We start from the raw sequence: 16,826 nt of genomic DNA, 5'->3' as shown, positions 1-16,826 counted from the left end.
AACACAAATGAGCAATATAAAAATTTGGGAATCTGATATGTGAACAATTTTCCATGCCACCCTTTCCATCCTGCATATCTTAACTTTTTGGATTCACTAAGTTTATATCTTACACATTCATTCATTCCACGTAAATGACCACAGAAACCATCGTTCCTGGTCTATATGTATAAGACTGAAATCCTAGTGAATGGATGGATATATCATGTGATGGATGTTGCTATTGTCAAAGGTTACAATTATTTTCTTCCAGGATATCTGTCAGGGTTCCAAGTAACACACCCAATGTAGGGGGGGGGGTTGCTGCTGGCATTACAGCTGGTTTGACAGGCAAAAAAAAATTGTGCGCACGCATTTTTCCACATTTCCATCTAAAATTGTCTGTGCATGCGCAAAAGATTTAAAGAAGGAAAAAAATACATTTCTGCAATGAAAATTGTTCTGCGTATGTGCAGAAACGAAAATCAATTTGGCGCCGCCATAGGATAACCAGTTCGGGGGCCTGGCAGGCCTGAGTCACTATCAGTTCCAGTGACCCAGGCCGCCGAGTTACTATCTATTCCACCGAACCGGTTCGAACCGGTAGGAATCCACCTCTGACCTAACGGAATCAAAACTCCAAGGCAGGCTTTTTTCCTCAAAGCATACATTTATTAGGCATGTCATATTGGCACATCTGGGGAAATCCAAACGTAACCCCCCCCCCTCCGGTTTCCCCCTAGTTAAAAGTAAGATTTTCTTTCCCCTGCATGGATTGCATGGTCCAATCAGGTCACAGTCCAAGGGTCACTTGGTCTCAGATCCCACCTCCTTATAACTGGTGGGAAAGTCCTTGGTTCCCAGAGGAAAGTTTTATTTTGACTAAAATCCCCCAATTATCTCTACCTGCCCCCATCCGGTTCCCGCAGCTTGACTCATCTTCGCTGTGGCAGCCCTGAAGATGCCAGGGGAAAATGGCTCCAGGGCTGACAATATCTTTCTGAGACATCCCTCTGGATGTATCTCTGGATTTGGGCAGCTAATAAATTTGAATGGATGGATGAATGGATGAATATATACATACAGTACATACATATATAAACACATGCCTTTTTATTTCCCAATTAGGCCTTAGTTCTTAGATTATCTGAAACTTCTCACTTCAGAGAAGATCAGCTAAATGATTTCTTTTAGTTGAGCCAAACACATTCAGCCACTGCTAAATTTGTTGTCGACTTAATCCAGTTAATCCATAAGAACATTGTGTGACATGCATATGATGGGAAGTGATGACTTCATCCAGTGACGGAATAAGTAGCTGATCATCATCTGGTGCAACATAAGGAAAATATCATATCATGTTCTGTTAAGATACAGCTTGTTGTGCCTTAAAATGGCTTCTATTGTACTGCTGTAAAATGGCTTCTACTGTGCAGCGCAGTGGAGTTGCCACAGTACTCCACGAGGGGGCTTCCTCTGGTAAAGGGGAAAATCCAACATTAGAAATTACATTTGGTCAGGATATTTTCCCCCTATAAATAAATACCTGGACAACACCGGGTTATCTGCTACTTATACATAAATATTTGATTATTTTGATTATCAATTTGCTCAGAATTGCTTCATTGCAAGCACAAAAATTTACTGGTGATTAGCCAACTGGTTTTAACACAATTTGCTTTTTAGGAAGGCTAACAAGATGTTTACAATACTGTCAAATTAACCTATTAAAAAGGATTTACGTTTGTTCATGTAAATAGTCTGCCATAAATTTTAATTATCTTCTCAGATTTTGTTTTAATTTCATTTTTGCTCAGGGAGAAGAAGGACGTCCGGGTCCCCCAGGACATCAAGGTTATGTTGGAGCACCTGTAAGTTAGGATTTGTTGTCATCAATCATTCAATATTCTAAATGAATGCAGTATAATTGTTAAAATTCAGTTGTCTGATACTGTGGGTGTAAGACACCCTTAAAACACCTTGTGACATATGTTCTGTTAAGATACAGCTTGTTGTCCCTTAAAATGGCTTCTATTGTACTGCTGTAAAATGACATCTATTGTGCAGCACAGTGGAGTTGCCACAGTACTCCACAAGGCGGCTTCCTCTGGTAAGGGGGAAAATCCAACATTAGAAATTACATTTGGTCAGGACATTTTCCCCCTATAAATAAATACCTTGATAACACCGGGTTATCGGCTACTTATACATAAATATTTGATTAGGTTATCAAGTTAAGGAAGGCAGAACAATTCCAGCCAATAAGGTCAAAGATAGAGCTATGCAGCCCTTCTGATTCAATTCCCAAGGTTTCATTTCTGATAAACCAACCATGGGGAAGAAGAAGAAGGCTGGAGAAGAAGCTCCTTTAATAATATCCCATGAAATTTGGAATCAAAGAAAGGCTGAACGGATTTACTCAGAAGTCCATTTAATTTCACACTATGAGTCATGCGTCTGAGAAGGTCAACGATGGACATAATAATTCCTTAGGAATCTGTGTTTGAACCAAACAATTTTGCAATCTTCACGTAACATATAGATAAGCCTATAGAATGAATCTGTGTAGGCTTCTCTATAGGATAATTAGCATGGTATCTATTCATTCATGTCCTACTCTAGGCAATTCTATGGGCCAGGTTTTTCCACATCTTCCAGTCTTGCATTACCCTAACCCTAACCCTAAGCCTAACCCAAAGCCTAACCCTAACCCTAACCCAAAGCCTAACCCTAACCCTAACCCTAACCCAAACCCAAAGCCTAACCCTAACCCTAACCCTAACCCAAAGCCCAACCCTAACCCTAACCCTAACCCAAACCCTAACCCAAACCCTAACCCTAACCCAAAGCCAAAGCCTAACCCTAAACCTAACCCTAACCCTAATCCAAACCCAAACCCTAACCCTAACCCAAACCCTAACCCTAACCCTAACCCTAACCCTAACCCAAACCCTAACCCTAACCCTAACCCTAACCCTAATCCAAAGCCTAAACTTAACCCTAACCCAAAGCCTAACCCTAACCCTAACCCTAATCCTAACCCAAAGCCTAACCCTAACCCTAACCCAAAGCCAAAGCCTAACCCTAACCCTAACCCAAAGCCTAACCCAAAGCCTAACCCTAACCCAAAGCCAAAGCCTAACCCTAACCCTAATCAAAACCCAAACCCTAACCCAAACCCTAACCCTAACCCTAACCCTAACCCTAACCCTAACCCTAACCCTAACCCTAACCCTAATCAAAACCCAAACCCTAACCCAAACCCTAATCCTAACCCTAACCCTAACCCAAACCCTAACCCTAACCCTAACCCTAATCCTAACCCTAACCCTAACCCTAATCCAAAGCCTAAACTTAAACCTAACCCAAAGCCTAACCCTAACCCGAACCCTAACCCTAATCCTAACCCAAAGCCTAACCCTAACCCTAACCCAAAGCCAAAGCCTAACCCTAACCCTAACCCTAACCCAAACCCTAACCCAAAGCCTAACCCTAACCCAAAGCCTAACCCAAAGCCTAACCCAAAGCCTAACCCAAAGCCTAACCCAAAGCCTAACCCTAACCCTAACCCTAACCCAAAGCCTAACCCTAACTCTAACCCTAACCCTAACCCTAACCCAAAGCCTAACCCAAAGCCAAACCCTAACCCAAAGCCAAAGCCTAACCCTAACCCTAACCCTAATCCAAACCCAAACCCTAACCCAAAGCCTAACCCTAACCCTAACCCTAACCCAAAGCCTAACCCTAACTCTAACCCTAACCCTAACCCTAACCCAAAGCCTAACCCTAACCCTAACCCTACCCTAACCCTACCCTAACCCAAAGCCTAACCCTAAACCTAACCCTAAGCCTAACCCAAAGCCTAACCCTAACCCTAAACCTAAGCATAAGCCTAAACCTAAGCCTAACCCAAAGCCTAAGCCTAAGCCTAAACCTAACCCTAACCCTAACCCAAAGCCCAACCCTAACCCTAACCCTAACCCTAACCCAAACCCTAACCCAAACCCTAATCCTAACCCAAAGCCAAAGCCTAACCCTAAACCTAACCCTAACCCTAATCCTAACGCAAACCCTAACCCTAACCCAAACCCTAACCCTAACCCTAACCCTAACCCTAACCCTAACCCTAACCCTAACCCTAACCCTAACCCTAACCCTAACCCTAACCCTAACCCTAACCCTAACCCTAACCCTAACCCTAACCCTAACCCTAACCCTAACCCTAACCCTAACCCTAACCCTAACCCTAACCCTAACCCTAACCCTAACCCTAACCCTAACCCTAACCCTAACCCTAACCCTAACCCTAACCCTAACCCTAACCCTAAACCTAACCCTAAGCCTAAGCCTAACCCTAATCCAAAGCCTAAACTTAACCCTAACCCAAAGCCTAACCCTAACCCTAACCCTAACCCTAACCCTAATCCTAACCCAAAGCCTAACCCTAACCCTAACCCAAAGCCAAAGCCTAACCCTAACCCTAACCCTAACCCAAAGCCTAACCCAAAGCCTAACCCTAACCCAAAGCCAAAGCCTAACCCTAACCCTAACCCTAATCCAAACCCAAACCCTAACCCAAAGCCTAACCCTAACCCTAACCCAAACCCTAACCCTAATCCTAACCCTAACCCTAACCCTAACCCTAATCCAAAGCCTAAACTTAAACCTAACCCAAAGCCTAACCCTAACCCTAACCCTAACCCTAATCCTAACCCAAAGCCTAACCCTAACCCTAACCCAAAGCCAAAGCCTAACCCTAACCCTAACCCTAACCCTAATCCAAAGCCTAACCCAAAGCCTAACCCTAACCCAAAGCCTAACCCAAAGCCTAACCCAAAGCCTAACCCAAAGCCTAACCCAAAGCCTAACCCAAAGCCTAACCCAAAGCCTAACCCTAACCCTAACCCTAACCAAAAGCCTAACCCTAACTCTAACCCTAACCCTAACCCTAACCCAAAGCCTAACCCAAAGCCAAACCCTAACCCAAAGCCAAAGCCTAACCCTAACCCTAACCCTAATCCAAACCCAAACCCTAACCCAAAGCCTAACCCTAACCCTAACCCTAACCCAAAGCCTAACCCTAACTCTAACCCTAACCCTAACCCTAACCCTAACCCTAACCCAAAGCCTAACCCAAAGCCTAACCCTAACCCAAAGCCTAACCCTAACCCTAACCCTAACCCTAATCCAAACCCAAACCCTAACCCAAAGCCAAAGCCTAACCCTAACCCTAACCCTAATCCAAACCCAAACCCTAACCCAAAGCCTAACCCTAACCCTAACCCAAAGCCTAACCCTAACCCTAACCCAAAGCCAAAGCCTAACCCTAACCCTAACCCTAATCCAAACCCAAACCCTAACCCAAAGCCTAACCCTAACCCAAAGCCAAAGCCTAACCCTAACCCTAACCCTAACCCTAATCCAAACCCAAACCCTAACCCAAAGCCTAACCCTAACCCTAACCCTAACCCAAAGCCTAACCCTAACTCTAACCCTAACCCTAACCCTAACCCTAACCCTAACCCTAAACCTAACCCTAGGCCTAACCCAAAGCCTAACCCTAACCCTAACCCTAAACCTAAGCATAAGCCTAAACCTAAGCCTAACCCAAAGCCTAAGCCTAAGCCTAAACCTAACCCTAATCCTAACCCAAAGCCCAAGCCTAATCCTAAACCTAACCCTAACCCTAACCCTAATCCAAACTCAAAGCCTAACCCTAACCCTAACCCAAAGCCTAACCCTAATCCTAACCCTAACCATAACCCAAAGCCTAACCCTAAGCCTAACCCAAAGCCTAACCCTATCCCAAAGCCTAAGCCTAAACCTAACCCAAAGCCTAAGCCTAACCCAAAGCCTAACCCTAGCCCAAAGCCTAACCCTAACCCTAAACCTAAGCATAAGCCTAACCCAATGGTATCTCCCCATTTTTCTAAGTTAAAGCACCTTTTCATACTCGTGACTCTTTTAAGATGCCTTAGGAAGTTTTTCAACAATCCACTTTGCTTTTCTTCTGTTTTTTTCCAGCTCTATTATGTTTGAATTTGTGCAATTTAGAAATTGATAAGAAGTCACATTCAGTGCAAACCAAAATTCAATTAGTGTGAGGCTAGAGAGCACCCAGGTGAAACTACTGCATGTGAAGTTTGCCAGTGAGGCTTTAGATAGAATAGAATAACAGAGTTGGGAGGGACATTGAAGGTCTTCTAGTCCAACCCCCTGCTTGGGCAGGGAATCCTACACCACTTCAGACAAATAGTTGTCCAACATCTTCTTAAAAACGTCCAGTGTTATGGACAGTAGACAAATGAGCTTCTTTTACTATTTTTAAAAGTTTTAAATCTGCATTAAATTTCCAGATATCTGAACTAGCTTAAGTCTTTCCATAACCCAAATGGGCAAAATAGAAAAGGATCAGTAATTACATAGGCCAGATGTAAGTATTCCTTGTAGGTCTGCCCTCTCTTCCTCCATTCGTTCATCATATTCTAGACACATTGTGTAACAGTGTTTTTTTTTTGTTTAATGAGAAATAAATGTTTTCTTTTTTTTAATCTTTAGTTTGCTGTAGCTTAATTGTTCAGATCCCCAATGAAACAATGTTTTTTTTTTTTCTAGGAATAAAACAACTTCATAATAATTAGCCTTTTTGGTCCCGGCTTGTCTTTTGTAGGTTGTAACTATATCCCATTTACTTGATATTCATTTTTACAAAACATTGAGGAATAATTTAGACTGTTCTTTGCAGTAACTTTGACTCTAAGGAATTTATGCAGATAGATTTATCCATCTGGCGAGCTGCTGTACACAATTGTTCATGGAGATGGTCAATTTGGTATAAATTATCCATAGCAAGTGTGCATATATTTACCTCAACAATGCTCATATAGATTGATAATATCATTCTGATTCTATGGGTTCTCACTCTTGTGGCCCACTGGCAGCCAGCAACGCTGGCAGCAGAGTCGGACAGTGAGGAGGTTGGGGAGGAACATGGGCCAGTCCTCGGGGTTGAGGAAAACTCAGGCAAGGGCTCTGCGTCGGAGGCAGAGAGGGAGTTAGACAGCAGTGAGGCAGAGGAACAGCTGGAGCCTGTTCCCTGTGTGTGCATGCGCAGAGCTGCCAAAAAGACAAGAACAACTAAGAAAGCAGGGTCGACTTAAGAGTAAAGCCACACCTTGGAGGTGATTTGCCCCTCCCATAGAAAACAAAAGAGGAGCAAAGTGGGAGTGGGCTTTTGCAGGAAACAATTCATTTATTCGGTCTTTTCAAGAGTGGAAAACTCTGTTTGTGTCTATAAGAGACTCTGTGCCAAGTTTTGCCTTGCCCTGTGTTTGGAAACTAGTTATTTGGCAGCTCTCCAAGCGAGATAAGGTTCGTGTTGATGAATGTTCCTCTGAAGGACTGTTTGCTAAGCCTTGCTGACTGTGAATGAAAGGAATTCACAGTCATGTAAATAAAAGGAGTTTTTGCCAGGACCAATACTCCACTTCTTGCTTTTTAAGGAAGCTTGGGTCAGAATACTCACCACATGGCTTAGGGTGGGATTCAGCCAGTTTGGACTGGTTCACACAAATTGGTAGTTCCAGCAATCAGTTGGCCCCGCCCACCCGCCGTTGAGCTAGTCTGTCCTATATTTCCTTTGCTTGAAGCCCAGCTGATAGGCATGGCAGAGCGGATTTCCATGCCTCAGCTGTTTTACTCACTGGGGCTACAATAGAAGGTAAGTTTTAGACCTGTTTTGAAATGAAGTGCGCGGGCCGGTTGTTACACTGGTTGAATCCCACCCCTGATTATAGATATTTTTCCTTTATAATGTTTTTTTTTTTCTTCCAGGAATAAAACAAGCTTTTGCTTGTTCAATAATGTCACTGTTCATCCGATGAGATAATGTTTTTTCGTTGAAGAAGGTCACTCAGTTTTCATTAGCTTCCTTTATCTGGTTGTAAAACAGTTTATTTCTTTTATTTTTAAAAAATAGGTTAAAGACGAAATGTTGAGTTTGTTGATCAATGCTCCAAGACCAATTAGCATAGACATTTTAAAACGTACTGTATAGTTTTATTCTATGTGGGGTCCTTGCTGCTCTCTGAACTTTTTTCAGTTTACCATACTGCTAGCACTGATGATGTTACTTACCATATTTTTTGGAGTACAAGACACACAGGCGTATAAGACACACCGAGATTTTGAAGAGTTTTTGCACTCTGCAGACCTCCCCCAAATGGCCTGTTTTTTGCAAAAACGGCCCTGTTTTTTGTCAACAAAAGGGCATGAATAGCCTCTAGAAGGCTTATAGAGTGCTCCTGGGGGCTGGGGGGGGGTTTAAATGAGCAAAAAATAGCCTGCTTTTTTTTGAAAATGGGCCAATTTTTTGTCAAAAAAGGGCATGCCTAGCCTTTAGGAGGCAATGAAAAAACAGCCCATTTTTCACTCATTTTTGCCCTCCTCAGCCCCCAGGAGCCCTCTGGAAGCCTCGTAAAGGCTATGCACAGCCATTTTTGCAAAAGGGGGGGAGGTTTCAGGAACCCAAAAATGCTGGATTCAGTGTATAAATCTGCACCCAGATTTTCACCCTCTTTTTTGAGGGAAAAAACTGTGTCTTATACTCAAAAAAATACGGTAGTTTGGTTTTGAAACATCTGCAAGAAGACAACCAAGTTCAAATACATTTCAACAATAATAGAGTCTAAGATATCTTCCTTCTTCAACAGTACTCAATATTTATTAAGCCACTTTGTGAATATTCCTAGCTCATCTGGTTATCCTCAAAGGTATTGGTGTCAATATGATTTCTGTAATATCCTACTTTCTTTTTCTTTTTTTTAGGGTTTGCAAGGGGAAAGAGGAGAAAAAGGACCTCGTGGTGACAAGGTACAAATAATTTGTCAAATAATATGACGTAAATATGAGTGCAAGTTTGGAATAGAATTGGCTCATGAAGGACATTCCATGTTAAACATGTTATACTTCGTGCAATACATTTATCTGGAAGTGTAACTGAGTTAGATCATTTTATACCGCATTTTTCGGAGTATAAGATGTACCTTTTTCCCTCAAAAAGAGGCTGAAAATTTGGATGTGTCTTATACACTGAATACAGCATTTTTTTTTTGCCTCCTGAAACCTACCCCCTTCACCAAAATGGCCGTGCATAACCTTTAGGAGGATTTCAGAGTACTCCTGGAGGCTGGTGAGGGCAGAAATGAGAGAAAAACAGGGTGGTTTTTGCTCAATTTTACACCCCCTCTGGTGCCCCCAAGAGCACTCTATTAGCCTCCCAAAGGGTATGCATGCCCTTTTTTGGAAAAAAAAAATGGGCCCGTTGTGCGAAAAACGAACCGTTTTGGGGAGGTCTGCAGAGTGCAAAAACTTTTAAAAAAATTTTGCCTCTTCAAAATCTTGGTGGGTCTTATACTCCGGTGCATCTTATACTCTGAAAAATACGGTAACTCATATTAGATATAATATATTATATGCAGGCTACATACATGTAATGCGACCAGGAATCTTCGCCCTTGTCATTGACCAAACATTGGCTGCATAAAGATATCACTTCATTATTGGAATGTATCAAATTGATTGAATAATTAATTCACTGCCTTTCAGATGTTCTCAATCTTAGCACTAAAGCAAACACCATCATCTTTTTAATGACCGCGTAGTTCCTTGCGGGGTGGAGTCTGGGCAACTGAATGGAGCTAGCAGAGTGTTTTAATGGCCGGATGCCCTTCTTGTTGCCAATGTGGAGCTTTGTTCAGCACATATATTCTCAGTGTGCCCAGAGAGAGAAATATCTGCCTCTACCTAGGTTCGAACTCACAGCCTCCTGATTGTGAGGCGAGAGCTCCACCTCTAGGCCACCGCACCCCTCTTCAGCACTGAAGCAAACAAGCAGAGGAATTTCTGGGTTTAATTTTAGAAGCACTATATGGGGAATAGTCTGGAGATATGCAATATTGTCCAGAGTTGGGCTGGTAATTGGGTGTCATGCTGGCCAAAAGAGAAGAAAACAGGCAAAACCAGGAACACAATACGGTGCAGGTTGGAGTTCAGAATCTATGAAAGAAAATCAAACAAGAAAGGATTTTTAAAACACTAGCAGTTCAAGTCAATCCACTTCCATATTTAAACCTAGGCAAATGTGTTCATGATAATGCAGCTTTTCCAAAACGACTTTATGGAATGAGATCTCCAACAGAGCTTTTATGTTTGTTTGTTCAGGGAGAACGTGGCCTTGACGGTTTTCCTGGGAAGTCTGGCTTGGATGGAAAACAGGTATGTTGAATAAAATAGGATAAGATAGGATAGGATAGGATAGGATAGGATACAATACAATACAATACAATACAATACAATAGTAGAGTTGGAAGGGATCTTGGAGGTCTTCTAGTCCAACCGCCTGCCTACGCAGGAAACTCTATACCGTTTCAGACAAATGGCTATCCAACATCTTCTTAAAGACTTCCAGTGTTGGGGCATTCACAACTTCTGGAGGCAAGCTGTTCCACTGATTAATTGTTCTAACTGTCAGGAAATTTCTCCTCAGTTCTAAGTTGCTTCTCTCCTTGATTAGTTTCCACCCATTGCTTCTTGTTCTACCCTCAGGTGCCTTGGAGAATAGCTTGACTCCATCTTTTTTGTGCAATCCCTGAGATATTGGAACACTGCTATCATGTCTCCCCTAGTCCTTCTTTCTCTTAAACTAAACATACCCAGTTCCTGCAACCGTTCTTCATATGTTTTAGTCTCCAGGATAGGATAGGATAGGATAGGATAGGATAGGATAGGATAGGATAGGATAGGATAGGATAGGATAGGATAGGATAGGAAAGAGTTGAGTAGGATAGGGTAGGGTAGAGTAGAGTAGAGTAGAGTAGAGTAGAGTAGAGTAGAGTAGAGTAGAGTAGAGTAGAATTCTTTATTAGCCAAGTGTGATTGGACACACAAGGAATTTGTCTTTGGTGCATATGTTCTCAGTGTGCATAAAAGGACAAGATACATTCATCAAGAATTGTAAGGTGCAACACTTAATGGTATTCATAGGGTACAAATAAGCAATCAGGAAACAATCAATATCAATATAAACCGTGAGGATACAAGCAACAAAGTTACAGTCCTGCAGTCATAAGTGCAGTCATGGATATCCTTTTACCAGGATGATTTACCCATAACTACTTCTTTGTATTCTTATAGCTTTATTTTTCTGGCATTAATGTTTCATGCTTGGGAGTTTACTGAAAGAACCAGTTGGCCACGAAGGAATACAAAATGATTGATTAGTTGGATCAACACAGTTCTTACATTGTTAGATGGGTGGAAAGTCAAGTATGTTTACCCATCTAAGCTTGATGAATTACTAGTCTCAGTACAATAGGGTTTCAAAGGTGAGTTGTATAGTTTTGATTTATTTGCCTCTACGTTCCAAAAACAAATTAAAAGAACAAAAATCTCTCATCTAAAAACTGCTGTTAAGACAAACTTGTTCCACCAAAACTTTCCCCCACATATTATTACTCACCTTTGAAGCAGACAATTGTACATCATTTTTCATAGGAAACAACAATCATTTTTTAAAGGTTAGAGGTAATTTTACAGTGCAACATAGCTTTGATTTGAAACTGGGATAGTGTCTGTGTGTCAAGATCGAAATAGCTTATGCTTCATGTAAATACTATGGCTCTTCAACTTGCCAAAGAACAGGGGGAAGGGGGGATGAGGTGAAATGTGGAAGTTCCAGACTTCAATCATGAGAACCAAGTAACCATCAAGGACACTTCTTCAGGTGTCGCCCAAGCCGTGGACTGTTCTCAAAACAAAAGAATGATTCATAATTGGTTAATGCAGGGATGTCAAACATGCGATGTCATGTTGTCATCATGTAATGTATTGCACCTTTTTCCCCCTTTGCTAAACCGGGGTTGGACATGGCCAGCTTGTGGTGCATCTGGCCTGCAGACCGTGAGTTTGACACCCCTGGGTTAATGTGATGCATTCTATGGGGAGCGGGGGAGACATCTGTTCTTTAACTATGTGGGATTGAGTGGGAAAAGTTAGAGATGGTTTTGCATTCATCAGTGCCGAAATGATGTATCCAATAAAGTTTGCTTATGGGATTTTACAGTTCCTGAAGTTGTCTACTTTTGTTGGATTTGTCAGTTGGACCATTAACCTTGAGGATATTACATTAAGTTCTACTATAAATTTACTCTGGGCCTCTTAAGAAGGCGCAATGTTTATCTCTTCTGATCCTTGTCTTTATTTGAAAGTTTATTACAAATCTTGAACACCTTTCAACATCTGGTTATTTTTATTTCAGGGCCCCAAAGGAAGTCCAGGTCAGCCTGGACCTGTAGGACTACAAGGAGAGAAGGTAAAATGAGGATTATGTAAAGGACTGGTGTATGTGTATTCACGCTTTGAAAATTGTTTTTAAAATAATTGGAATGTAGGAGACAGCAAGCTTGAAAGCAGATGCATCTTTTTTAAAAAATTGCATTAAAGATACAGCTACCATAAATAGATGACCTTTTAAAACAACTGCATCTTTTTCAGGCGAATGCCTGAAAATGTTCTGGTTTTAGACTTGAAAATACTGTAGATGTTGCTGCTTTAAACAGGTCCTATGTTTGCAGCCCCTTCGAACCTCTTCTACACCATTTTGTAACCTCTATACAACTACTCCATGTATCTGTTTATAGCAGAGGTGGGTTCCTACTGGGTTGGACTGGTTCAGCCGAATAGATAATCTCAGACTGACACATGACCGTACCAGTTCTATCCTGGGCGCCACCATATTTATTTTCTGTACTGCACATGTGCAGAACAATCTTTATTGAAAAACCATAACTTTTTCCCTTTTTTAATGGTGTGCGCATGCCAGTCCCAGCGAGGTCCCAGAGATGGTCTGTTTTCGTAAAAACAGAGGCGTTTTTCCCTTCCCCCAGCCTCAGAAGCACTCTGCAGGCTTCAGCAAGGCTTGGGGAAGGGGAAAAATGCCTCAGTTTTTGAAAAAAACGGCCTGTTTTCCACCCATTTTTCACAAAAATGGGGGAGTTTTTGCCTTCCCCCAGCCCTGCTGAAGCCTACATGGTGTTTCTGAGGGCCAAGGAGGACAAAAACATGTTTTTTTCTTACTGGGTAGTTTGCAGGCGCTCCCTTAGCTCTGGCGAGGCCGGAGCCCCCCCTCCCCGGTCAAAACTTTTCGCCACCGTTTCAGTGGGCATGGCTTGGTGAGGGGGTCATGTGACTGAGTGTGTGTGAGTGACATCAAGGTGGTCACGCCCACTCAGACACATGCCTCCCCATCCAGCCACGCCCACCAAACCGGTAGTAAATATTTTTTAAACCCACCCCTGGTCTATAGGCATTTATAACATACATATATTCGTTTATTTGTTCATACAGTTTATTCATTCATTTTCATTTATCATCAGGAACAAAATCTACTTAGTCAGTAAGAGTTTCTTGATGGCGGACAGTTAATATTATTTAAATCATTTTCATTATGCCGCCAATAATCACATTTTTAGTGGCCAGATCATAGTTTTTCCACATTACAGTAGCTGACATCCACAGGGATTAAGTAACTGATGTACAATTTCCTCTCTTTTTTTCTACATTTTTTGTTTATTCCCCACTGAATTAGCAGGGGTTCTCCAATCTTGTGGTGGGATAAATATGTGGGGTGTATGTAGACACAAGTCACTGTTTTGGGATTCTAGGAAGGTTTAGGAAGACTGGTGTTGCTCACCCCTTTTTTTCCCCAATCAATTTTTTTTTATGTGGAATATAGAATAACAGAGTTGGAAGGGACCTTGGAGGTCTTCTAGTCCAACCCCCTGCTCAGGCAGGAAACCCTACACCACTTCAGACAAATGGCTATCCAACATCTTCTTAAAGACTTCCAGTGTTGGGGCATTCACAACTTCTGGAGGCAAATTCTGTTCCACTGATTCATTGTTCTAACTGTCAGGAAATTTCTCCTCAGTTCTAAGTTGCTTCTCTCCTTGATTAGTTTCCACCCATTGCTTCTTGTCCTGCCCTCAGGTGCTTTGGAGGATAGCTTAACTCCCTCTTCTTTGTGGCAGCATGTAAAGGAGTGTTTCTCAAGATTGATAACTTTAAGAGATGACCACTTCACTCCCAGAGTCATGGTGGCTGTGGACTTCTGACAGTTGATGTCCTCACTTCTTATAGTCACCAAGGCTGAGAAATAAATCAGCTAACCAGACTGTAGGAGCCTCTTAAAGGTCATCCATCTAATTGTTTCTCTCTGATTTTTTTCTAATTTTAGGGTGATATCGGTCCCCCTGGTAAACCAGGCTCAGCAGTAAGTGTTTACTTTATACACAGCTTCGGTGTGGGATGGTGACAAATGACTTCTCTGGAATTGGTGTGAGATTGGGGATTTATAACCCTTGTGAATATCTCCTACCTTTGATAAAAAGGAAGTCATATTCACGTTCATGGATTAATGCTAAAAAATTGAAATGTGTCCAGTTGGTCTTTGTGCTTTGCAATATGGGGATCAAGAGGAAGAATTCTTGAGTAGAGCTTGTGCTAATAATTTAGTTTTAGCTTTTTTTAGTTTTAGTATTTAGTTTACTTTATTGTCATTGCACCTCATACAATGAACTTAAATGGCATCTTCAGTGTACATTATAAGTATAAAAATAAAACCTTCTCATGCTATACAATTGAATTGAAAACCCGATATTGCATTAATATTGCACTGTACAGTAGAATTCAATATAGCTACTGCCCTGGGATAGAAGCTGTTTTTCAGCCTATTTGTCCTTGTTTTTATTGTCCTGTACCGTCTGCCAGATGGTAAGAGTTCAAAAAAAGGGTGCCCAGGATGAGATTGATCTAATGTGGGGATAATGAAGTGAAAGCCAATTCCTGACACATGATCCTTATGTTTAAGAATCATTAATCACGATTATGATTAAGTTTACAATCCTGAAATGGTTGCAAACTGACGGGGAAATCAGTTATGTTGCATGCATGAATATCAAACAACCTAATATATTACTGATGGTAGCAATGAGGATCAGATTGTACATGTGACATGCATCACTTTTGAAAACATACATTGGATAACATTTTGAACTACTCTGACTGCTGTTACCATGCATTCACTCTTCACATTAGCCATTTTTCAGTGTGCTCTGAAGTTGTCCTACAAATTATATTAAAACCTCATTCTTGATATTGTTATTTCATTAGGTATAAAGTGCCACAGGCTGAAGGGATCATTTCATGTAGCTATTCAAAATAAAATAGTCTCATATTTCATAGTCACTACCATTTGGGGTGGGTAGGTGTCAAGTAACTGAAACAGATTTGATAAATTAACCTCTCGCCAACTTTTAAGATGGATTGCATCGCTTATGAATATTCCCCATATAGGCCAATCTGTAGTTTTATAAAATAGTGTAGCTGACTCAGAGTTGTGTCATAGCAAATAAGGTACTTGCTTCCGATTCAGTTTCGTATCACTGACTCCAATGTATAATATATAAGTCAGTGGTGAAATTCAAAAATTTTCCCTACCGGTTCAGTTGGTGGGCATGGCTTGGTGGTCATGTGACCAGGTGGGCATGGCTGCACAGCTCTCTCTCTCTCTCTCTCTCTCTCACACACACACACACACACACACACACACACACTATAAAAGCAGCTGGACTTCACCCAAAATGGCTCCTGCAACAAGCAGGAACCTCACAGAGTCACAGAGAGCTCAAAGACCAACTATCACACTTTACACAAAAATAACACAAAAGCTGCACAACTGACTCACATACATGGCAAAAGCAGCTGGACTTGACACAAAATGGATCCTGCAACAAGCTGGAACCTCACAGACAATCAGGCACAGCTGATTATCGCACAGCTGATTGACAGAACTTTTTTTTTTTTTACTTTTTAATGGATTTTTTTTTACTACTGGTTCAGGTCAACAATAGCATTTTTTACTAATGGTTCGGGCGAACCAGCCCAAACCGGTAGCATTTCACCCCTGATATAAGTTCATTCTTATTATTTGATTATTGCTGGTGCCAAGCCAGATAGGAAGAGTTTCTCAAATGTAATTTCCAAGGGACTACTCCCATAATTGTTGAGATACTGAATCGTTAAGTGTTTCACTAATATGTGTGGTATACATTAGTGTGCTTTATAGGACTCTCTCTTTCTTCCCTCCATTCACTCCCTCCCAAAGAAACAGTATCCTCATATATGGACCTTAAATATAGTCCTTATATACCTCTTTGCTACCAAACAAAAATCAGGTTTCTTTTTCCCTTCTTTTTTTAAATAGATAATCTTTTTTTTTCTTTCAGGTACCAGTCGAAGGCTTGAAAGGAGAACAAGTAAGTGCTCCTATTTTTTTTTAAGTGCAGGTGATACATGCACAGGTTAGAATATTTTCAAGGTTACCTAAACTCATTCTCTCTCTGTGTTCAGAAATGATACTTCTATTTCTTCATTTTTAAGTCATGAAAAACTGATCTAATAAAAGAGCTGTCAGGGTTCCAAGTAACACCCCCCAACGAAAGAAGACTCCGAGGCTTGAAGTTCCTCAAAGTTCCATGTTATTAGAGATGTCACATTGGCACATCTGGGAAAACCCGAATCTGAAAGCTTCCAGGTTTTTCCCCACCCAAATGAAAGTTCAAGACCCTGCCCAGTACCCACATGTCCATCACATGGGCCCAATCAGGCACCGTCCAAAACTGGAGATGCCTCCCAGTCACACCAGGTACAGGGCAAGATGTCCTTCACTCTCTGAGAAAGGAATGTTATTATGACTATATATATATATATATATATATATATATATATAT

General features: G+C 41.4%; 1 protein-coding gene across 2 annotated transcripts in view; it reads left to right on the top strand.

Annotated features, from left to right (window-relative positions):
* The window catches only part of COL22A1 (collagen type XXII alpha 1 chain), a 238,177-nt gene that overhangs the window by 105,805 nt on the left and 115,546 nt on the right, over positions 1-16,826 (top strand). For both annotated transcript variants that reach the window (XM_081951041.1, XM_081951042.1), the window contains 6 exons: positions 1,797-1,850; positions 8,806-8,850; positions 10,201-10,254; positions 12,296-12,349; positions 14,273-14,308; positions 16,323-16,352. In XM_081951041.1, the coding sequence (XP_081807167.1) occupies positions 1,797-1,850; positions 8,806-8,850; positions 10,201-10,254; positions 12,296-12,349; positions 14,273-14,308; positions 16,323-16,352 (273 nt within the window). The remainder of the gene's footprint in view (positions 1-1,796; positions 1,851-8,805; positions 8,851-10,200; positions 10,255-12,295; positions 12,350-14,272; positions 14,309-16,322; positions 16,353-16,826) is intronic.

The sequence above is a fragment of the Natrix helvetica genome (genome assembly GCF_964273705.1).
Source record: "Natrix helvetica genome assembly, chromosome: 4".
Taxonomy (NCBI): Eukaryota; Metazoa; Chordata; class Lepidosauria; order Squamata; family Natricidae; genus Natrix; species Natrix helvetica.
The sequence above is the reverse complement of the archived record's forward strand: the minus strand, read 5'-3'. Positions and strand labels throughout refer to the sequence as shown.